General features: G+C 40.5%; 1 protein-coding gene across 1 annotated transcript; it reads right to left on the bottom strand.

Annotated features, from left to right (window-relative positions):
* Positions 1-463: 463 nt before the first annotated feature.
* znhit6 (zinc finger HIT-type containing 6) lies at positions 464-25901 on the bottom strand. Its single transcript, XM_084472444.1, has 10 exons — positions 25764-25901; positions 25280-25345; positions 23277-23383; positions 22971-23056; positions 22427-22530; positions 18473-18541; positions 16723-16803; positions 10338-10418; positions 9051-9175; positions 464-2379 (listed from the first exon to the last, which is right to left on the bottom strand). Exons 1-10 carry the CDS (start codon positions 25865-25867, stop codon positions 2123-2125), a joined length of 1080 nt encoding a protein of 359 aa, XP_084328570.1. The 5' UTR covers positions 25868-25901; the 3' UTR covers positions 464-2122.

Raw genomic sequence — 25901 nt, 5'->3', positions numbered from 1 at the left:
TTCCAAAATATAAATTACCAGTGGAGTGCAAATCATGACCAGATTTTATCTTTACCAGACATAATTTTCTTTCATAATTCCCAGATTGAGTCCAACAAGTAGCTTGGAACCGCAGTTTTGTGGATGTGTGATTATCTAGCGATTGTCTAGCGTGCATGCCTTTCGTGTGATTATCTAGCGATTGTCTAGCGTGCATGCCTTTCCAGATGCAGTGTTCTGAAAAAGGGACATTCTGAATTAGCCACCACAGCTGGTCTCCTAAAGAGCAGCTCTGCACACAGAACAATTGAAGCCTGATCACCAAATCAAAGCTTATTAAGCACAAAGCAATAACAGAAATGTCATATGGCAATTTAGCATAAATATGTAATATTTCGAATGCTCCTTGCTCTTAAACTAAAAACAGTCTGGTAACATCAAACCGAGAAAGGCTGCTTTGGTGTGGTTGCAATGGGTGGCTTTATTGAGATAGCAAAACAAGAGGACTGCAATAACAAACAATTCAAGCCTGACAGGACTGCACCAAAAAGGGAGACAAGGCACAAAGGTGCAAGCTGTAGGCAACAGTCAACCTTATGCAACACTTGCACTCAATGGCAATGGAAGTAAGTGTGTTGCCAACTTTAAACATAACCTGATACTCAGATATAAACTTAATAGTCTAATGGAATTATACAATTTAAGTCCACAGGATTGTTTATAAGGGTGAATATTATGTTGTTCCATGCATTCAAACCACAACCACCTCACCCACTTACCCTTGCCAATTGGAGAATAGGTAAGCAGTGACCTTTTAACTGCTTGTCATGAAAAAAACAAAAACGTAACACATCTGACTCTGGTGAACAACAGCACAAACAATGTCCCAGAGTGAAGTTGGTAGCCTACAGGAACATCAACAGCAGAGCTGGCGAGAGAAGGCCTAGAGCAGCAGTACCCTGGGGAGTCTGGCTCACTCAGCCAGCCTAAAGACTAACAGGAAACCACAGCATAATAATCAACAGCCGATGGGAAGCAGGGAATTGAAGGGTATAGCTTCCCTGACTCAGGCACAAGAAATAATTTCTGCACAACACCCTTTTAAAAGCTTGAACCTTCAAGCTTTTAAACTGTCATACAATGTATATAAATTAGCACAGTGAAATTACAAAATAGCAATAATTGTCCCAGACACCATTAAAAAGGTTCCTGCTAGCTCATTAGGCCAACATGGCACATTATAAAATCTTTGGCAATACAGCAGAATGTGAGAGAAAACACGAAGACCTCAGTCCTCAAGGTTCTCTGTGGTAGGGGATGCACCCTGGGATGGGAGATTTTTGTCCTCTGCCAGTTATTCAAAGGAAAATGCGTCATCACGGAGGAAGCTTCAAAGGACGGCCATTACAGGGGCTTATGTCCAGGAGGGGGTTAACACAGGTTACAAAAACACATGTGTACACAGAAGACACATGAGTGCGCACAGATTTAGTGTTTTTTTTTTACTGGCTTGCAGTCACCGTACAAAACCAAAGTGAGGGTAGGACAACAGGTTAGAATCACATGGGCTCAAAGATGTCAAGGACATTCTTCAAACTTACAATTTAGTTTAACAGTGTATGGTCCTAATGTAAGCAATAGATTTCTTGTCATGCTTGGCAAAAGCTTGTTTTTTCCTTGCAATATTTTGGAAATTGTTTTATCACTTCCGTCCAAATTAAACAGTAACATAAAATGGCATAACAGAATACAATGAACACTTTTAGATACGATGCAAAGAAATAAAATAAAAAAATGATAAACATATTTCCAGAACACAAGGCATGCCATTCAGTTTCGCCATCCTATAAATGATATGAAGACCTTTATGTTTACGCTAAGGCAAGCATGGCCCTTTTACCAGTTTATCTCTTGGCTCATTTTAATACAAATCAATATTCACTATGCTCATCATTCTGACCCACAGACCATTATCAACTCACTCACTTAAACAGAAGATCCTGAGTTTGCTATACCACGTCCTATACAGTCAAGTTGACCTCAGTAAGACTGATCATTAGATACTCTGCATTAGATACAGTATTTACAGGACCCATCCTGTCATCAGCAAGTTGCAACATTCAAGCACATTTGAAATAGGCTCTTATCCAACCCTCTCTTCTCCTTGCTCACCCCCATCTTCACTGCTCTCTGTGAGCTCTCCGTCCTCAAGCTCCTTGCCTTCCCTGAATTCCCTCTTGGCCCGTTTCTTCGATGGGGGGTTGATTTCATCTGTAATCACCTGTTTAACCGGGCTGGCAATCAAACCCTGGCTGGCGCAAGACGGCAAAGCTTTGGCCACCTTGTTGGTCCCGTGGTCCTTCCCTGTCGCCAATCGACTGCAGTCTGACATAGGTTCAGCTGAAATCAAAGGGCCCACACAAAGCATGAATGAGTGTGGCAGAAGAATCAGCACTGTGGAAAACTCCATAGGAAAATACAAGGGAAAAGTTTGAGTTCACAGGATTTGTGCTGGCACAAAATGGGTCCATGAAAAGTGAGAAAGTGGTGGCGATAGAACAGACAGTGTGGCAAGGGATATCCTATGGTTTGCCTCTAAACAGTTTTACACAAAACTGTGCCAAAGCGTTAGTTATGCAAGAAAGTAGGGCAGACTTGTGGGAGAAGGGCTGCACAAAGTGTAGTACTAAATGCAATGCAATAATTACTCAAAATCCACAACCTGCATTATGGCAAAACGTGAAACGCATGCCAGTATGCGCATAAAAATAAAGTAATTGGAACATATTTCATGCAAAGAAGGCAAGGGCAATTTTTAAATTCATACTTATTTCAGCATCCTCCGTTATGTTTGCAAGACAAATAGTTATGGATAATGTAATTATTGGCCATAACACACAACCATGGAAAATATATAAAAACATTAAAAAAAAGAAAGAAAATGTTTTTCATGAATAAAGCCTGGTTTGCTGTATTTGGCCCCGGGATTGCATAAAAACTAGCGCTGTAGCAATAGTCCAAAAATGCAAACTTTGAACAGGCATATCTCGTAATCTATTTGACTAACCGTAATGAAACTTTGCCCACACATGCATATCCTCATGATGAACAAATCTGCCTGAATAAAAAAACGGCCATCTTACGGCCATCTTGAATTTAGTCAAACACTAAATTCCCTAAATATCCCTGATTTTTTGACTAAGACAAAATTGGGCCGCTGTCTTCAATCTGACATAAATGGAAGTATGTACAAGTAAGGGATAATCACCGAGAGGTAGGGCAATAAACAGTTTGATATGCAAACTGTTTATTGCCCTGCCTTGAGGTGATTATCCCGTTTATTCTACTTCTTGCTTGCCAACATAATAAAACAATTCAAATACTTTAATAATTCTGCTTTTTCTTATTCGTACTGCATGCTTAATAAATGTATACTCTGTTTGAGTTCATCTCCCTCAAAAAGTAGTCCCCTTTAGAACTACGGTGAATAACGTTAGCAAATTTTTCGTAGGTGAAATCCGGAAGAATCATGAATATTAAGCCCAGTTCAGACCAAAGATTTGCGACGCAAAGACTTGCAACGAGACGGTTTTAGAACGTCGCAGGGGAAAAGTTGCAGCAGTGTGAACTGGTCGTCGCAAGGCGTCGCAAGGCGTTGCAAGGAGTCGCCAAAGATTGAACATGTCAAATCGCCAGGTCCAGTTTTAGAACGCAACGATGTGGCTATTTCTCTTCAGCCAATCAGGACACAGCACAGAACAATTTAGGCTTATTAAATAGGCCTACAAGTTGTAGATGCTAACGGTATTATCTTTGGTTCCAGAACAACGATTGTAGATAATGTTAGGCTTGAGCTGATTCATTGACATTATTTTAACGGGACCACCGTTACCGTTACACGTTAGCCGTTGTTATGGTTACATGCTGCCAGTCCGATGTGCTCCCATTCCGACAATCCTGTGCGCTTATGCAAATTAGCCATGTGCGCCAAACAGAAGAAGGGCCATATCTTGCGCCCGGCGCAATTGACTTTCTACACCGATGCATGTGTCGTTGCTAGTTTGCACCCGGCGCAAAGCTGATTTTCCCCCGCAGCAACCAGGCACCACTACACTTGCATGTTAAATATTATGATGTCAAAGATTATTCATACGTGTGAAACTGCATATAAATAGCGTGTGGATTGTGGAAACATTTTTTTTCCATAGGGCTGCATGAATGAACATGAATGAAGTATAGTAGGCTATGCCATGCGTTAAAATAATAATAATAACAATAATACATTCGAGCAAAGTATATTCCAGGCTTCCAAAACAAAATCTAGTTTTAGGGTAAATGATTGGTTAAATGATTTGGGAAAGAACAGCTGATATAGCGGTAAGTTGTACTTAAATCAATGCATCTGCAAACACCGTACAGCAAACACATATGTTCTTGACAAAGACATCGTGTAGGCCTACAAGCCCATTACTTTTAGGATTGATGAGTATTTGATCGTGAGAAAACATAGTTTTACCACGAGTGAGTGTTTAAAATAATGAATGAATGTGGGTGATGCTTGGTGCGCGTGTGTGCGCGCCCATCTGTCTAAACACGTAAGTGTATGAGAAGGAAATCGAGTCAGTCGACCTGCGACAAGCAGCTGATTCTGAACGGACTCGTCTTCGAGATGGACGTGTTGTAACGCATTTTTAATCAATGAAATGTTAACACAAGAGTATATATCTGACCATTTAATTTTCGAAATTTTAGGTGAAGCCGAGCTTCCCTTGCAGTCGAGAAGTCGCCACTACAAAAGAATGCAATGTATCCAACTAGCGGGATCTAAACAAAATAAGCTCCAGCGAATTACTACAATGCAGACGTAGTGGAGAATGGCGAAACACAGCAACTCTAGCCTACTCTCAACCAAAATAAAACTAATCGCAAACCTAAGTTAGGTTACTATTTAGCAGGATGGAAGTGATGCTGATGCGGCTCTCAGCTGTGCCAGAGCGTTCAGAGTTGCTATAAACCACCTGCCGTCGCCGCCCGGTGCAGCAGTGTGAACTGCCCAGTTTTTAGAACATCTCAGCCCGTCTCGTCGCAAGGAGTCGCGAGTTGCAAGCAGTTGCAAGCAGTTGCGTCGCAAATCTTTGGTCTGAACTGGGCTTTAGGGTTATGGTTTTGGTTAGGGTGAGGGTTATGGTTAGGGTGAGGGTTACGGTTATGGTTAGGTTTAGGGTTAGGGTTAGGAGTCAGCGTGTGAGTTTGCCTGTCCAATCCTAGCACTTGAGGCAGAACTTTTCCCGGATTCCGCCTACGAAAAACAGTTGCGACCGGGGAACATAGGACCCGGGGGACATAGGTACGCTCCCCGTTAGCTCAGCTGTAGCTTATTAGTTTCTATAGCAACCACACAAGGCTGCATCTGATCACTAGTTTAATAACGTAGTTGCTACATTGTATCTCACTTGCAAAACATGTATCGACTGACCCTCCGATAGAGTTCCGACACATTTTAGAAACTTTTTAAACAAGGTTTATTTTTACAATGGACCTCATGTTTGACTTTTCTGTGATAGAAAAAAAATACAAGCGGCGTATTGATCTACTATTTGATGACGCTGTGCTCAGTCAGCGGGCAACCTGCTGGGTTAATGCCCTCCTCCCAGCCAATCAGAATCAAGCATTCTTAAACAAAGTAGAATAATAAATATTAAAGCACCCAGGAGCCATACACTTCTAAAAAAGGGTGTGGTTTAAAACGTGTAAAGACTTAAATGCTTATATCAACATCAAAATGGACTCCTATGATCTTGAGTCCAATACAAAAGTTGTTCAGGATAAAATTCTGAAAGATGAAGTCCACATATTTTCAATTGGGTGTGGCATCGAAATGGGCGTGGCCTGTAACTAAAATCACCACAGTTCATAGACGGAATGTTTGATTTGAGCGGGACCAACTTAATGGCTGTTGGGGACCAAAGTTCTAACTGCTAAAGTAAAATGAAGTTGATTGACGAAACATGGCCACCAGAGGCTCAAATTCGTCCAAATTTCACTTAACAGCAAAAGGTGAGGTTAACTTAACCCAATAATCATCAAAATTAGTCGAAGGGGTAGTCAAAGGCACATGGGTCAAGATGAACCTCTCCAAATTGTAACCAGATCAGGCAATAGGGGGAGCTATAACAATTAACTGAAAATGCAGACTTTGGACAGACATATTTCCTGACCCCCTCCTACAGTCATGAAATCCTGTACACATTTGCCTCTCCTCATGTTGAGCAAATGTTCCTGGGAAACCCAGAACCTGTAACAAAATGGCGGCTGAACCTCCAAATTAGCCCAATCAATGTTAGGTGACTAAAGGTGGGGGTAACTTGAGAAAATCATCACCAAACTTGGTGTACTTAAAGAAGTATAGGTCAAGTTACCAGACTGAACTTCATCCAAATAGGACCATATTTGGCACTAGGGATGTCACGATACCAGAAATTTAGTAGTCGATACCAATACCAGTGAAATTCCACGATTCTCGATACCCAATTCGATACCACGGTCAAAAACAAAACAATTCAGTGGCACTGGCATGTAGCCTTCAAGTAATGAATAAAAATAAACCACTATTAACATTACAAAAAAAGAACAGTGGCATGTAGCGTTCAAGTAATAATAAAAATTAAAAAAATACGCGCTGAATGCAGGCAGTCATGCAGCTATGCGGCTCGCGTTTACACTTACGTGCATGGCGGGGTTTAAAACATAACTTCCAACCTAATATTAAGTAATATAATGCAGGTACGCAAGGCAGCCACAGGAGACGCCAACATTGTTTTCAACCACTCAGTACCGCACCGTATTAATTACCAAGTTTTGAAAAGAAAAAGTATTTGAAGCGAATAACCAACGCTGTTTTTGATTTGTTTATTTGGTTTTGAACGAATAGTTTTGGATGCATGCATCGGCTTTCAGTTGGTTTGTTGCTTTGAAATTGCATACACTCGCAACACACACACATACACGCGCACATTCACCGCCGCACCCACTACAACTAGAAGTGCAACATTGAAACGGGTCCCGTCTGAAACAGTCGCGCGGCGCAGCGTTCCAAACGTAAAGTATTTCCAGACACGACTCTTGCTATTCTTTTTATCGACGAGTCGAGGTGAAGCCATCGCACTCGCTGCAGCTGCAGTTGCAGTCTTCCATGTTCCCGTGTAGGTGTATATGCTGCCCACGTGACGTCCGGAGGAATTGCATCCTCGGTACCTACGGTACTAAGAAAAACGAGTACCGTCACGTTTTTAGAATTTTGGTATCGACTTGGTACCGAAGTATCGGTTCTTGTGACATCCCTAGTTGGCACTACAGCGATCAATTGAAGACTTTAAAGACTCCATCACCAGATCCATGCTGAGTCTATTCCAGTGTTGTCAACCATATGCAAACAAAATAGGTCTTAATGGTCTTCGTCAGGGTCTTTATGGTCTGCGTCATGGTCTTAATGGCCTGTCAGGGTCTTAATGGTCTGCAGCTTGCAGCTTTAATTAGGTGCCAAGCACAAAGTGTGCAAAGGCAACTTATTGTGATTCTAGTTATTATTATTATTTATATTCCGCTGCGTTTGCATTACACATTTTTTTTGTGATTAACTATGATTTACCAAAAATGTTTTTCGCACATTTCACATGAAATAGCTATGCTTCTAGGGGAATGCATGTGTAACAATCACAGCTCTAAAATGTTCCTGGATATAATAATATAAAGGGACCTTTAAAGTCTGTTAATTTAAAATTAAACACATGATTGAAACGATTCATTCGAGCTGGCTAAATATATTAATGCAAACTGTACAATTATTTAATTTTTTAATTAAATTTTAATTAATTTTAATTTTAATTAATTAAGTGTGGGAGAAACCGTAAAGATGCAATACATCAAGGTAGGTGTAATGTGTTCTGTTCCTGTGTTCCACCCCCACATAACCCTCCTAACCAGTTCAAAAAATAAAAGTTTTTTGCTGAAACAATTAGTTTGGCCATCAGCAACAGTTTTTTCTATTAATCACTTTTAAAAGGGGGGAAATATAGACAATGGATGCAATATAAAAAAATAATAATTCCATGGCAAATAAAATCACTCATGTGGAGTACGCACAATAAAATGTGGTCTTTTGGGTCCACAAAACCATGGCGGAAATTTACGGAAATTCATAGGTTCTAACAATCTACTGCATGGCGTTAGCTTGAGTCTATTCGTTTCCGCACTGCTGCTGGTGTATGCTCTGCCGTAATCCTTTAATCCTCACTTGCACATTTTACAGGCAATTATGTGGAGAAATCACCACTAGAATATTTGTCAACCCGAAAATTGGGATTTAAAATTTGTGGTCCAACCTTTATATCACAGTTTAAGTGAACAGAACATGTGTCCCAATCCGATGCAAGTCTGAAAGTGCAATTAAATACATTTTTCAACGTGCCTATTGCTTTAAAACATTTACCCAGAATTTTAAGTATACTTTTACAGAATTTTAAGTATACAATTTTTACGAGTATTCCAACAAAAATATACCCATAATTGTGTGTTTTCTTATATTGGCTTGTGATCAACATTCATGACTAGGTGTGAAACTAGGTGGTAATTCCCCCAATTCCACTGACAGATATTATCGGTAGGCTTTTGAAAATAAAATGGCGATAACATTTCTTACTTTTGGCAGTATGTTGTCTATAGGAAGCATTTCACTGATTTTTGACATGTTATGCATGTCTGATGCTTAATAGACACTCATTACTTAAGCGTAGCATGCTGCAAAAAACAACAACACAGGATAGTGAATAGTTGGGGTGTACATCCTTAATGAATAGTGTTCTCCCCACAGTTTAAGATGTGATACGGGACTATTGAGTGTATGCCTTTGTGTAGTTGGGTTTAACTAATTAAAGATATGCCCTGAAACTCAACATAGCATAAAGCAGGGCAAAGTGAACTGCAGGAATTAATTTGGGAAAGTATATATAGGTGGGTTACACAATTTAATTAAAAGTAGATGTTAATTCAGAGCATAAAAATGATTATTTTACCTGATCCTTTCTGTGGATAGTCCTGGAAATGACTCCGGAGCACTATGTGAAGCACTGGATACTCTATGAGCATTTTGTAGCGCAAGTTGTCCCGAAGGCTTTTCCCAAGGTCCAGCTCATGGTACCTTGTATGATAAAAAGCGGAAAAAGGAAAATACTAATTACAATACTGTCCGTTAGACAACCCTACACCCTATGGAAATATCTGGATCCTACCTTTAAGCATTTTCTTCTACAGAAAACTTGCCAAAAAAGGCCAGATTTTAAACATGCACATCTTGTGACCCCTTTGACAAACAGTCATGAGACTGCAAAAAAAAAAAAAAAAATAATAATAATAATAATAATAATAATAATAATAATAATAATAATAATAAATATATATATATTTTTTATTTTTATTTTTTTATTATTACTATGCATAAACAAAGTACAAAACTCTCGTAGACTAAAATATTCATATCACAGTTCCTTAACAGATCCTTTGATTAGAGCAGGACCTAGTGCTGGGCGGTATAACCAAAAATTGATATCATGGTATTTTTCTAAATCCTAACGGTTTCATGGTATTTAAAAAAATAATAATTTAAAAAAATATGCGCTGAAAGCAGGCAGTCACGCGGCTTTGAGTTGGTTTGTTACTTTCAAATTCTCACACACACACACACACACACACACACACACACACACACACACACACACACACACACACACACACACACACACACACACACAACACACACACACACACACACACACACACACACACACACACACACACTTGATCATTGAGCTTGACTGATACTAGAAACAATGGGGGGTGATCAAAGTTAGAGGGGATGAGTCACCTCATCTTACTGATTCCTTTATCATGTAGGAATTTACTATTCAGTGACGTTATGTTCACAAACCAATTTAAAATGTTGCATACAAAAAGTTAATCTGTCACAAAAAAAAGCCCTGTGGAATGGGCGGAACAGTCACCGACAGGATGCCTAAACCATGATCTCCTACATGTTTCCAGTTTACAAAAGTTGCCTTTTCGTCAACCATTTACATAGCCAACACTTCTGAAACTTATGATTTACAAAACCTCCAAACAGTTGCAAAACAACACTTCTTCAAGCGTTGAGAAATCCGCCCTGATTACAGAACATTTCTGAAACGTGGACTATATGCCTTGTTTCTCTTACAAGAAGTATTTTATACAGGATGGATTTAAAGTACAGTGACATATTTGTGTGACATATTTGGAAAAAATTGAAAAAAAAAAATTAAATACTGTACCTAGGAGAGTTGGCTTTTTCTCCCTCGACCCTCATGAAGACCTTTATTTCATCGAATGTGGTTTGTGCATACATCTTCAATCTGAAAAAAAAAAATACAGAACAGATCCAATACCCAAATGACGAGCACAAAATAAGATGAACATGTTCCAAAAGCCAAGTTGTAGTAACTGCGAATTACTCATTTTGGGTGGGTGTCTCAAATGTTAATGCCATTAAGATAAGATGTCTAACAATGTAATTTATTGTTATAGCTCCTTTGAAACAATTACGCATGTTGCTATAAAAACAAGCCAAGGTTGGAAGAGGACCACGGAGGTAGTTAATCGGATTCTGAACTTTTAGATATATAAATCTGTGCCCAAGTCCACTCCCTGTCACTAAGGGTTCACTTAAGCACAGAGTTGATGTAAATCCAGTCTGCAGTGGAGGTATAATCATTGCAAACAGTACTGCCAAATGCAATTAGAGGGGCTAAGGCCTTGCATGCAGAGGCGACTGCCTGACCAGTGCAGGTCACCACAACCAGTGTCGTATCCATGGTTACAGTGTATTTTCACAGCAAAGGACAGGGAGTTCAGCAGATAAATAGAAGCACAAATGTTTTATTATAGCAACTGTGTTGTATATACAGTGCTGATACTAACCACAGGAAGTCCAGGAAATGGTAACATGCTTTTCAGAAAAAAAATGGAATGAATTTATACAGGATAATACTCAAATCAACTGGTAATGTTATTGTGTTATACTCTAGCTCGCCAAATTGAAAGAGCCAGGGAACCCACTGTTTCAGCTGGAATTCAAACAGATTTAAAAAAATATGTTTTGGGATGAGAGTTCTAGTAAAGAGGGGTGTGTTAACCCCATGGTTATGACCCACGCCAACTTTTTTAGTTCTTTAGTATTATTAGTTTGTAGTCATTGTGTATGAGCGTTATGAGTGATGTTGTATATGAAATACACCACACACTGTAGCGATAATATAAGTGTCCAGGAATCCTAACCCTCACTCTGACATACATACATCACTGCTGAGATGGAGCTTCACCATCCACACACACTGTGGCGTTATACTATGAGTCCGAAAAGCTAAACTTTCTCTTAGATGCCACAGTAGACCGCTGCCAAGACAGAGCTCCACACAAACTGGTGCCACTTGGACGTGACATCTGAGTGACGTCGAAGAAGGCAATCAGGCATCACGAAAAGACACCTGCATTCGCAACAGAGTGGAACGTTCAGTGTTTTGGGGAGAATGGCAAAAACATAGGATTTTACAATATTTTTCTCTAGTTAGGGGACTTATTTTTGGAAATTAAGAAAAAAACTTGGCTATGACTGAAATATGATGAGTTATTTGCCATATCATCAATTACACATTGATCAAACATGGCCTTGAGTGTTTTAACAGTTGCTAATGTAGATTGTGCCAGGGGCTTTCATTAGAGCAAAATAATTTTCTGCTGTGTGGTAGGGGTGCAATGACTTATCAACGACAATTCATCGCAGACAAATTCAATAATCATTAATCAATTACGTCCTCGCGCATGTTTTCCCAGCTGTGGATCTGAAATAAACATTGTTTTTCCAGAGGTGGTAATGAAAGTAGGAAAGTAGTGAATCATCTTGCTTCCCTACTATCTATGATTGTTGCGCATGTGCAATAGCGACCGGTTTGACAAGACAGGTAAACAAAACATAGCAAGATGGCAGCGGCCACATCGCGTCCAAGATCATCTAAAGTCTGGAAGCATTTCATTTCTAAACGCTGAAAAAAAAAAACAAGTCACTTGCAAAATATGTAGAGCAGAGCTGGTTTGGCATGGGAGTACATCGCCAATGCTCGAGCATTTGAAGAGGCACGTTGGACTTGAGGACAATGCAGACGCGGACTCACCTCGGTAAGATAGTATACTTGTTATATCTAGCTAGCTATTTGGTTTAAAGAAAAAATAGATACTTGATTTATTTATTTATTTTTGATATCAGCTTTAAAGAAAAATGTCATGTTGGAATTTTTATATTTGTATGACAGTATTGGCCTTATCAGCAGCAAATGTTAATAAAATACATATTTTTAAATTAAGTATTAATCTTTATTGTCTTTTGTCTTTTTATTGTTAGTGAGCACAAGCCAGCGGGACATGAGAGACTGCAACATCCTTTGTCTCACGGAGACATGGCTCACCTCGCTGGTACCGGACCGAGCCATATGCCCAACCGATTTCTTCCGTTTTCTGTGCGGATAGAACGGAGGAGTCTGGTAAATTAAAGGGTGGAGGGGTTTGCTTCATGACTAACAATAACTGATGCAACCTTAAGAACATAAAGGCGCTTTTCCGTTTCTGTTCGGCAGACCCAGAACATCTGACCATCTCATGCTGCCCATTCTACCTTCCCCCGGGAATTTAGCTCAGTCATCATCATTGCCACTGACTGAAAGCGTCCACCGATGCAGCATTATCAGACTTACATGATGTGAATCTAAACAAACGATTAAAAGGGTAGCAGTAATGACAAAGGACGTTAAGGAGTGGTCCAACCAATCAGAGGCCGATCTACAGCATGCTCTGAGTGAGGTCGACTGGAATATGTTCCAATCAAGTTCCAGTGACGCCAGTGAGTTTGCGGAAGTAGCCATTAGCTATATAGCATTACTAGTCGACAGCATTGTCCCCACAGTAAAGATTTGAGTGTTCCCTAATCAAAAACCTTGGATTGATAGTATCATCCGCGCGGCTCTGAATGCTCGCACTGCTGTTTAAACTCCGGCCTGGTATCCGGTAACATGGATGAATACAAGGCGGAGTCCTATAGACTGCGAAGGGCGGTGAAGGATGCCAAGAGGAGGTACGGAGACAGGATGGAGTCGCAGATGGAACAGAACGATACCAGACGTCTATGGCAGGGATTGAGAACTACAACTAACTACCACAGCAGCCCCCCCTCAATCAGGAGTGCGGATGCCTCCTTAGCTGAGGACCTGAACAACTTTTATGCACGGTTTGAGGCTGGCAATAACACCGTCAACTCACCGGCATGCAACAACATCAGCTCGCGCGACTGCCCATCCATCTTTGGGAAAGTGCACGCAATCTCTGCGACTTAACATGAAGTGAGGAGAGCACTGTCAAGTGTGAACACAAGGAAAGCTGCAGGCCCATATGGCATATACTGAGTAATGAAGACCTGTGCTAATCAGCTAGCTCCAGTGTTCACCACAATATTCCACCTCTCCCTGGCCAAGTCTGTGGTCCCTACCTGCCTCAAGAGATCCACTATTGTCTCTGTGCGTAAGAATGCCTCCCTAGCCTGCTTGAATGACTATCGACTGGTGGCCCTCACCTCGGAGGCTGATCAAGGATTACATCTGCACCTTCCTCCCTCGAAATTGAGACCCGCTCCAATTTACATACAGATCAAACAGATCCATAGATGATGCAGTCTCCCAGGTTCTGCACACCACTCTGTCACCTTGACAGCAAGAAGGGGGGTTATGCGAGACTATATATTGATTACAGTTCCACTTTCAATAGAATAATCCCTACCAGACTTGCTGACGGCCAGGCCCCAGGTGGTCAGGGTGGGTAGACACACCTCCAACCCCCTCATCCTGAACACAGGATCTCATAGGGTTGCGTCCTCAGCCCACTACCGTACTCCCTGTGCACGAATGACTGTGTGGCCAGGTCCAGCTCTAACTCCATTAAGTTTGCGAATGACACAGTAGTGGTGGGTCTGATCTCTGACAACGATGAGAAAGCCTGTCATGTCTGTGACAGGCTGTCATGAATGTCACAAAGATAAAGAAAATGATTGTGGACTTATGGAAGTACAACAACTGAGGATGTATACCACACTGTGAATTAATGGGAGTACTGTTGACATCACAGAGACATCTGACATGGTCAACACACATTGACACACTGGTGAGAAAGGCAAGGCAGCACCTATACCAGCTCAGGCAGCTGAAGAAAAGGAAAGAAGTCTCCCTGGGGATCCTCAGATTCTTCTACTCTGGAGCTGTGGAGAGCATCCTGACAGGCAACATCACTGCCTGGTTTGGCAATAGCACTGCCCAGGACAGGAGGGCTCTGCAGAGAGTTGTACGGCTGGCTGAATGCACTACGGGAACTACTCTCCCCCCCATGCAGGTCTTATACACCAGGAGGTGCAGATCAAGAGCCTGTAGGATCATGAAGGGTTCCCATCACCCCAATAACAGACTGAACTGCTGCGATCAGGCAACCGCCTCCGGTGTCATGCAGCAAAAACAGACTTGAGACAGAGTTTCTTTCCCCAGGCCATCAGGACGGTAAACACTTAGTCACACATGCTGTCCAACTCATGCACACACGCAGACAATAGTTATAACATAGTCTACCTCAACTTAATTATTTTATTCCATTTACTGTACAGTATACCTCTATTGTTTTTTACACATTTGTATTTTTTTAACTGACAGATTTGTATTCTATATAGGGCTAATTTGTTTAGTTTTTTTATTTCTTATTTTTTATTCTATTTGTCACCTTATTTTAATATTGTTGAATGTTGCACTCTGCAGGCACTGCCACTTTCACTGCATTTCATGCATATGTATGTGACCAATAAAACTCTTGAATCTTGAGCCTCAAGCTAAATTTAAAAGCTAATGTCTAATTAGCATTGAGTCATTTATTGATTTATTATCTGATTAATCGTTATAATAATCAATAGATTAATCGATCAAAATAATCGTTAGTTGCAGCGGCCTCATGTATGGTTTAACCACACTTCAGCCAGCAAGTCTGTCCCCTGTTTTAGTTGTAATTTTTGTGAACCTTTGGTTTTGTTTCGTGAACACTATTGTCCATGCTATATGTCCATGCTGCATGTATATAAGATATACACTATCGTTCAAAAGTTTGGGGGTCACCCAGACGCTTTCATGTTTTCCATGAAAACTCACTTTTATTCAACAGTTTTCAGCTGTGCTAACATAATTGCACAAGGGTTTTCTAATCATCAATTAGCCTTTTAACACGATTAAACAAGCTAAACAATGTACCATTAGAACACAGGAGTGATGGATGCTGGAAATGGGCCTCTGTACACCTATGTAGATATTCCAAAATCAGCCGTTTCCAGCTAGCATAGTCATTTACCACATTAACAATGTCTAGACCAGGGGTGCTCAATTGGCAGACTACGGTCCGGATCCGGACCCAAACGCAATGAAATTCGGACCAAGACAAAAATTAATTTTTCATTTTTTTAATATGATCCAAGCGAGATTTCATTGCCGTGTGATTTCTGGATGGGTTTCCAATCACGTAGCTACCTCGTGCCCAATGCAAATGTCCTTTCAGCGGTTGTATAATAACATCACTATGACAAGCACTAAATTAAGCCTGAAACTGCTATGCCGCTTTTCCACCGCCAGTACCAGCTCGACACGCCTTTTTTGCGTTTCCATTGGCAAAAAAAGTACCTGGTACCTAGTACCGGGTACTTTTTTTTAGTACTACCTCCGTCGAGGTTCCAAGCGAGCGGAGTAGGTACTTTTGTGTGACGTAAACAGGCTGCTGGTAACTGATTGGCCAGCGGCTGTAAATGGGAATAATCATTCAAAGTTAAGTTGTGTCCGGCGTGGTTGTAATCCACAAACCCGCTCCCGAGGGGGACACTGATCAGCGTTTCGCCGTGTGTGTCGCTCCTTTCCCGGGGCTAGAGTAAGGCTGTGCGTGGTTGTGTGTGTCCGGCGTGGTTGTGTGTGTCCGGTGTGGCTGGAGTCCACGGACCGGCTCCGGAGGATCAGCGTTTCGCTGTTTCGTTTTAGTGTCGTTCCTTTCCCAAGGCTCGAGTTTTGCCTCCATCAACGTTACCGTATGACAACAATAGACGCGCAGTCATTGCGCTTTTTATTTTATTTTATTTCCCATCATAACCTTTCCCGGGAATCAGGAAATAGTCTTGATCAGATTCAGATTTCCCGGGAATCGCGTCTCCCGTGATTAAAACCTAATACGACCCGCCCATGTTGGAGAGGTTCTTTTCTACGACCCGCCCACATTGAAGAGGTACTTTTTTAGATGGAAACGCGCCTGGAACCGAGTCGAGTCGAGGCGAGGCGAGTTGAGTCGAGTCGAGCTGATACTGTCGGTGGAAAAGCGGCACTAGTGTGGACAATAAGCATTTAAGGGCTGTCAATAAAATGGAACAGCCACCATAAACCATAAACAATAGAAAAGGGATAAAACACTTTTTGCTAAACAGACATTATGCTTATTTGTAATCAATTACAAAATTGACTTTGCATTGTGAACTTTGACATTAATACATATATGTGATACAGATAAATATAAAGCTTGTTTTTAAACAATAAAAAGATGTAGAAAGCTTACTTTTGGCGTCTGACAGGGTCTGATTTTGAAGGGTGTACATATGAAGCTAGGATCTGCTCAATAGTTTGCCCATCAGAAACCCTTGAAATAGAATCACAAGCAAGTCAATAAATGGTTAATCAAATTATGCGTAAAAGAAAAAAGCTTGTATGGAGATATCCATACAAGATATTAGTTTGTCTACAAACACTTTTAATTACTTCCCAAAGATTTTCAAGGTTTTCTAACGAGGGCCAAACCAAAAATCATCCTGCTTACGGGCCCGTCGTTGGCTTGTTACGCCACTGAGTCGCTTACTCAAAACAAGTTCCATTAACAACTGAACAAGATTGTAGTTTGTCTAAAAATACACAGATAATTCTGAATTACTTCAGGGGAGGGTATCCTGTCAGTGGGGCATCACAGGTAACCTAATAATCACAGCGCCAAAATTTGTGCCGAATTATCTTTGTAGAGGGTAAAAAAAAGTGAATTGCCCTTGCATGAACACGAGCTAGGCTTATGTAACTCTGCAAGCCATTGGACGTGGCTAGCTTAAAGCAAATGCTAATCAAGCAAACTCCTTGATGCACAATGAGGAATTTGGATATCTTTGTGTATCCCATTATGAAAATATAAGTGTTCCTCGTATTAAAGGCGCAGTTGAGCTTGCCGTTGGGGTAGTCTGAAAGAAGTTTCACTTCCCAACATTAACTGTGTAAATAGATTTAGCTTACAATGGGTGCCACAAGTGACACACCGTTGACAACCTATGACGTAGCCAAGTGATGCAAAACTTGTCATTGGTGGTACCCATTGTAAACTACATTTCATTATACAGATTACTCCAAAGTTTAACTTTTCAATGTAAATTAAACTTACAATACTCAGTGGTTCTCAAAGTTTGAGATGCGATGATTTCAAGGATTAATTAAGAACATCACCTGTGCTCGGTTCACTGTCGTCCACTTTCAGTTTTTTACAGTTCTGCTTGAAATATTCTCCTTTACTTCCTATTATAAATTTTTTTAAATTGTTATACATTTTTTCAGAAATTTCGGAAACTACTAAACAGTACTAAACAACATCGCACACAACCAGTGGTACACGTACCACAGTTTGAGAACCTATGCTCTAAAGTATTGCGTGTAGCCAGAATTATATTCTGTTTATTCTGTTATCCCGTTTCTGATTTGGCTTCACAAATCTGAATATAACGCTGTAGACTAGCAACTGTAGTACAACACTTAGATCCCCTTTCTTAAAGGTCCCATGACATGCCACCGGGTGTGGTGTAATTAGCTGTTGCAAGCAGTTTTGGATATCTGCCCCTTATGACATAAGAAACATACGAGACATAAGAAAGTGGGCGTGTCCACCTAGATGTGCTGGATAGATCAGTATACCCAGTGGACTGTAGCAAATGTTGCTCATCTATCCGTCACACATCTAGGTGGACATGCCCACCTGTGATGTCTTAAGGGGCAGATTTCAAAAACGGCTTGTAACGGCTAATCACACCACACCTGGTGGCATGTCATGGCACCTTTAAAGCATCATCCACTTGTAAATAAACAAAGGTTAGTTACAGTCTAGTAAGTTCCAAAATGGCAATGGTAATGGCATGAGTTAAAGACTCGCCCCAAAGGTGGGCTCAATGTGTTTAATCCGCAAACTGTTAAACATAAGGGGGATGTTGCTCGCCTGTACTTTTACTGTTACATGATTCTTGCGCCGGTTAAGGAACATGCATGCGCTAAATTTGACTCACCTCCTCTCACTGAACCCTGTATTGCTCTGGGGAAAGATGAGCTTCAGGTGCCAAAGAAAGCGTTTCTCTCTAAAGGGGATGAACAGAGGGAAGATTAAGTAAGCTCATCTTTTGAGTACGACAACAAACATGTCTGACCAACATAACCATTAACTCAACTTTTTCAAATCAACAACAGTGTTTCGTACATTTTTTTATTAAATGGATAGCAGCTGCCTTCATAAATATAATGCAAATCAACTCATTAAAAACAAAATAATTAATTACAAAATGTAGTTAATCTTTCTCTCCCTGTTGGTGTGTGTAAAGTGAGCACACCAGTCACCATGGATACCATGACATACACTCTCAATATTAGGACACCAGCTGGTGGATATCACATAATGGTCACTTATTCTGTGGTGCTGCTTCGGCAGTAACTATTCAAACATGTGGAAGGACTCCGTTGCTGGGTGTGCTCTACAACAAAACATTCAGCCCCTTGAGCCATATACTATACTGTGCCAAGGGGCAATCTTGCATGGCCATTAAGTAATTGTAATGTAGAGGCAAGATATACAGGAAGAATCCTTAAATATTAAAAACAAACTTAACACCATTAGGACTAGCTTAACTTGATCTATTGTTAAACAAAATATTTCAAGACCAGAATGGATGTGAAGTTGCTTAATGATTAATGCAATTTCAAAAAGGTGAAGATCAGTTGAATCATCTTCTGCAATAGTCATGTGTTGACATGGGTGAGTGAATGCCAACATGAGCTTAAACATACACTGTGGGTAAAAACATTGAAATAAAATGGGACACTCCGGCCATGTGAGCAAGACCAGAAATTATACCATGTATTGGGTGGAGTACACAACCCCATTAATCAGCAAAATATAAGAAACCCATGTCTGATAGATCTCTGTCCAAAGATAAAACATACACCGAGAACTTTATTGCAGGTTATCAACCTTGTTATTAGGGCTCACTGCTTGCCATGCAGCTTTCCACGCACCAAGCATATTCAACTTAAAAGTAAAATAGTCCTTTTCCTACCAAACATGATGTTTCGGACTTAAACTGTAAAAATACCATCCAATTATCCATCTATATAGATATGAATACCATGGCCAAAGAAAATTCTAATTCTAAAATTCTGAAACATGTGTATTATTATAACGGCATGGCTTGTCTAAATGCAAATCATTTCCTGACTGACATACAGTTCTTTGTGAAACCTTTATTGTATTATATTATATTATAACATAATACAAAATATTTTCAATAATTATGGGCACACTTTATGTAAGTACAAAGAAGGTGAATTAAGCAGAGCAATTCATTTTTAAACATTATGTGATTATTTGAATACAAATTTGACAACAAAAAATATATATTGTTTGTTTGAGGAAAGTTGATATGACCACAGTTGAAATGTTGATATTCTGCATGAGAATAATAGCAATCTGATTGGCCAATACACATTGAATAGAAAAATTACAAAAATGATCATTCTCTTCATTCCACACCCCAAACATGACATACAAAATGTCCTGGAACAGAAACAACAACCAGAGATATTTATAAGCTATCATTTTATTGTCATCGCAGTTTTAAAGCATCGCCACTAGGAGGTGCTGCAGCACCTGCCGCACCCCTACTTCCCACCCCACTGCGCACCAAACACATGGAGTCGAGTTGTTTATATAGAGAGAGGTAGAGGAAGTGATGAGAGGAGAAAGAAAGGAAGTGACGCGAGAGAGAGGAAGTGACGAGAGAGAGAGAGAAGTGACGAGAGAGAGAGGAAGTGACGAGAGAGAGAGGAAGTGACGAGAGAGAGAGGAAGTGACGAGAGAGAGGAAGTGACGAGAGAGAGAGGAAGTGACGAGAGAGAGGGGAAGTGACGAGAGAGAGGGGAAGTGACGAGAGAGAGGGGAAGTGACGAGAGAGGAAGTGACGAGAGAGGAAGTGACGAGAGAGAGGAAGTGACGAGAGAGAGGAAGTGACGAGAGAGAGGAAGTGACGAGAGGAGAGAGGAAGAGGAATTGACGAGAGAGAGAGGAAGTGACGAGAGAGAGAAGAAGTGACGAGAGAGAGAAGAAGTGACGAGAGAGAGGAAGTGACGAGAGAGAGGAAGTGACGAGAGAGAGGAAGTGACGAGAGAGAGGAAGTGACGAGAGAGGAAGTGACGAGAGAGGAAGTGACGAGAGAGGAAGTGACGAGAGAGAAAGAAAGAGGAAGTGACGAGAGAGAGAGGAAGTGACGAGAGAGAGAGGAAGTGACGAGAGAGAGGAAGTGACGAGAGAGAGGAAGTGACGAGAGAGGAAGTGACGAGAGAGAGGAAGTGACGAGAGAGAGGAAGTGACGAGAGAGAAAGAAAGAGGAAGTGACGAGAGAGAGAGGAAGTGACGAGAGAGAGAGGAAGTGACGAGAGAGAGAAAGAAAGAGGAAATGACGAGAGAGAGAGAAAGAGAATATATAGTATATATATATTAGGGGTGGGAAAAATAATCAATTCTTCGATGCATTGCAATTCTCTCTAGAACGATTCAGTCTCAATGCAGAAAAATTAATAATTGGAAACAAATTTAATATGTATATATTTTTTTCCAGTTTTTTTATTAAATTTGTTTACCTGCTGTAGAGCGCTACAGAAAACTCCTTTCTGCCTGTGGGTTCTCTGCGCAGAGAACCGACTTTAATATAAAATATTAGATAAGGTAATTCATCTGTTGATTGTCTTTAATGATCATTGCACAAGTAGGAAGTGATTAGCAAACTCTGAGTAGCAAAGTCAGATGTATATATATATATTTTTGAAAATCCCACATGGAAATGCACGTAAAAAAAAAAGTTGAATCAAGATGCATCAATAATCGTTTTATAATCGAATTGTTGACCTCTGAATCGGGATCGAATCGTGAGGTGCCAAGAGATTCCCACCCCTAATATATATAGTAGAGTGTATACGAATATAAGGCCCTCCTATGACCCCCATTCAGCAAATCAGACCACAGCTCAGTACTGCTTCTGCCGACCTATAGGCAGAGACTCAAACGAGACAGGCCAGTGACGTGGACCATTCAGCGCTGGTCCGACCAATCAGACTCTGTATTACGGGACTGTTTCAGCACTACGGCGTGGGATGTGTTAAAGGATGATAATTTAAACACACACAGACTCTGATTTGCTACATCGGCAAATGCATTGATGATGCTGTGCCGCGGATTACTGTATGGACATTCCCGAATCAGAAGCCCTGGTTTAATGGAGAATATGAGCCAAACTTACGGCACAGAGTGCCGCCTACAACTCTGTTGTACAGCAGTCCAGATATGCACTCCTGAGAGCAATTAACAGTGCAAAGAGACAATACAGGGAAAGAGTGGAGTCTAACTTTGAGGGTTCCAACTCAAGACACATGTGGACCGGACTAAGAATAATAACTGTAAAGGGACAACGAGCGTGGCTGAGGAAGTGTCTCCATCTCTTCCAGGTGACCTCTTTTTCACACGTTTTGAGAGCTACTCCCCGGCTGAGGAAGCACAGAAGGACCAGGACCCCTGCCCACTAGTAATACCTAGGGCAGATGTTTGCATGTCCTTCAAAAGGATGAATCCAAACAAGGCCGAGGTTGAGAGGTTGCCCGCTATGGGTTGACATATTTATAATTAATACTAAATGCTTAAACAAGTATGACCTCTTTACACCTGGCATGAACAATTGTTTTAGGTAATCGGATATTGCTAAAATGCATACATAAAATTTACACTGAGCATTTTACAGTGTCCAGATTGATATTGGATAATGCTCTTTCTGAATTATAAAATTCAATAATATAATGTTACTCTCGCGTGTCAGTTCATTGCAAGTGAAAAAAAACCCTGGGCATCATTATGCAAAGCAGTGTAGTTAAAACCTGAAGACCATTGCTTCTTGGATTTAGTCGTTTAGTTGAGTTGTTCTTACTTGGTCAAAAACATAGTTGAGTTGTCCCTGCTCTTTGTGAAGGCCACAGGGAGGAACTTCAGAGTTATGTTCATTTTCCTGGCACAGGCGGTCAGCTTCTTGGCCTTTGAAACACAAATGTAATAAATATAACAGTTCTATATACTATGCTGTTCTTGCCAAATATATAACAGAAGTAGTACAAAGTATCACAAACACAGTGGTGTAGCATAGCTAGTATACTACTCACAATCAAACTCCTAGGGACAGGGTAGGAAATTTTGAGCTTGATCAACAAAGATGAAGATACATTTTAATAAAGATGAGCGACACCTACTAGATGACATTCACCTACTGTGATGTTTACGTTGAATTACCAACCATCTGCCTCATAAAAAAATTAATAGTTCAATTTACAAAATCTATGCCAAAATGTGCTTAACTTTTTCTGTCGAAATTTCGACTTCTTCTAGACAATAAATATAACATCCCACACAATAAGGTGTATAAGGAATTCATTTAAATTAATGAAGAAATGTGGTCAAAACCAATGAATGGGACTTACTTTAAAAGTCATGTTAGGTGTGCGGATCAGGTTGTCTCTAGAGGAGCTTCCAGCCAAACGTGTTGTATCCTCCAGGAACCGGTAGTCTGAGGTACACCAAGGGTGGATCATAAAAGACAAGAGCATCGGTTTCATCTTTCATTTATTTTCTTTGCGTCTATATTAAACAGCCAATTTCATCATATAAAGGGTCTACCATGTATATTCCTCATTTAATACATTTGAGTTCTGTGAATTGAGCAGGAAGTTAGGAGGGAATGGGGAGGTAGTTAGTTTACTTCCATGAGAAGGGAACGGTAAGCTCACCATTAAGAATGTTCATCTCGTCAAACTTGGAGAGGGCCACAAATGCAGTCTTGCCCCTTACTCCACTGCATCCAGATTCTTCCTTGTGTTTCTTAACACACATCAAGCTATGGGACATTAACGACAACAACTTAGCCATTTCATACACCTTTCTGAAGGTGTGCAAGAGTCAGTTCGGCAGTATTGGTATGTCTTTTGTCACATACCATTCAGTGTTTAATTAAACAGGCAATATAACGCTGCAAAGAGAAAAAAAAAAAGTTTATCTCAAACTCCAAAACTTGAGCTAACGAAAGTGAATATAGCCCTTCTCGCCTTTGCCTAAGAGCATGTGAAAACAAAATGTTTTTCTCACACCACACCTGATCTACACATTAAATGATTTATATCAGCAGTGATGCGAATTTGTGGCAGAATTCCTGTAATAATGGCGCCGGAGGAAGACGGATGAATACTCTTGTAAACTTGTATAGCCTAGGGTAGACGAGCTTATGCCCGTCCCTTTAAAAAGGTCCCATGACTTGCCACCAGGTGTGGTGTGATTAGCCGTTACAAACCGCTTTGAAAATCTGTCTGTTATGACATCACAGGTGGGTGTGTCCACCTAGATTTGTGACAGATTGTGAGCAACGTTTGCTACAGTCCACAGGGTAGGCTGGTCTATCCAGCACACATCTAATGCATGCATCATAATGCATGATCATACTAATGCCACGCCACAGGAGAAGGAATCCTTAGCGCCAAAAAAGCAAATTAAAAAGGCAATGTGACCGTCAAATTCAAAATATGAGGGAAAAGATCAGGGTAGCTTTTCCCCAGGTTTAAAGAGCTAATGAAGGATTACGAGGGACACTGAAGTTGCCTGCTTTCTTCTTGACAGGTAAGTCAATGTTACTGTCTAAATTACAAGCCTTTCTCATTGCTTGGTTGTGTAATTCATTACATAGGCAGCATAAAGCCTAAACAGCCTCGTTGGTGGATAGCAGTAAAGGCTATGTTTGATTGAATAAGTGTTGCATTTCATGCCTTCTACCTCCTACCGATCCACTGCCTGTCCTCCCCCCTTCCTCTCCCTACCGTTGAATCACCTAATGCTGATGATCTGACAATGCACACACATCAAAAAATTAATAAAGAATGTATTGCTACTAATTAGCACGTAGTTCATACACTGTAGAGCATTATAAGCACAAGTCAAAAAAAAAGTGGTTTGTTGTGTGTAAAGTTGTTAACTGATGCTATATGCTAGACTACGCCATTGTAATGTAACCTCAAAAAAACAATAAGCATGCCAACATAATTCATAATCTTGCTCGAGGAGTTATTACTCATACATGCTCACACTATTCAATGCAGTTTGAAGTTTGTTTGAAATAACGTACCTCATCACCCAAAAGAAAACTCGATGAGGTAGTATTGGATGACATGTTTTCATAGCTTCTTAGGACATACCTTACCGTAGTTGCAACCAGGTAGCAATGCACATTTGAAAAGGCAAGGCGCTAGAGAGCACTATTTCGTTTGAATGCAAAATACAATATCTACAGTGTCCCTTTAAACAATAATAATAAAACCTTTTTTCACAAGACTGTATATGCATAGAAAATTATTCGCGAAGTTGACTAGCCTATTCGTCATAAATGTCCGTTTTTTTATTTTTTACTTTTTTAACTTCAGTGAGGTAATTCTCTTCCAAACACCTTGATGGTTCTCCATCAACTTCTCTTTCAAAGGGACATCTTGCAAGTTGAAGTTAGCCGTTACCTCTTATTCGTATTATTATGTATTATTAGAAGAGTTGCCTGTTATTTGAGAAAGATACATTTTTTCTTTTGTTTGCCTGCTCTGATGATGTTGTAGATGGTCTTTTCACTGTAGACTGACCTGATTTATTAATTATACACGATATGCCATGGTAGATTGCAACGAAATGCTGGCAACGAACGAACGTGGGTAAGGACGTGTGCGTTGGTTACTCTTCCTATGACATTTATAAGACTTACCTGCAGGAAAGTTTCACACAGGCTGGACATTTATACTTGGCCTCATCTGCTCCACATACCCCACAGCTGGAAAAAAGAATAAACTGTCGATTGTAACAGTTGCGACTCGTATCACGAGCGTTATACCAACAAGGGCACAATACTGCGGACATCAATGAATACATTATTTTTTATGTTGTAGCGTTACAATTCGATTTAGCATGTCAATACAGTTAGAGACGATGACACATTAGTAATAAGTCTTATCTTAAATTAGGATGTATGGCCTACTTGGATGTCAGAGAGGAGAGTACGGTGTGGCAGATAACACGTGGTTGTCTGTGTCCCTCAGTTATCATTTCGTTTGACAAAGATAGACACGTTGACGTATCCAAACACGTTACCTTCCACGCCGTTGCATTCGCAACGTGCAATGGCAATTCGTTCGCAGCGCGATAGCTAAGACCAAACAGTTTGCTACAAATTCACAACAGAAGTTACATACGTTGATAGAGACATTTTTCTTTTCGCTCCCGATGTGTCTTCTCCAAGACCCCCTTTTTCGATTTTAATTTCTACGGCTGACATCGTGGTTATGGTTATCAACATCAGAATGCACAAGGCAGTCTAAACAACACTACTT

The sequence above is a fragment of the Micromesistius poutassou genome (assembly GCF_964030765.1).
Source record: "Micromesistius poutassou genome assembly, chromosome: 9".
NCBI classification, from domain to species: Eukaryota; Metazoa; Chordata; class Actinopteri; order Gadiformes; family Gadidae; genus Micromesistius; species Micromesistius poutassou.
The sequence above is the reverse complement of the archived record's forward strand: the minus strand, read 5'-3'. Positions and strand labels throughout refer to the sequence as shown.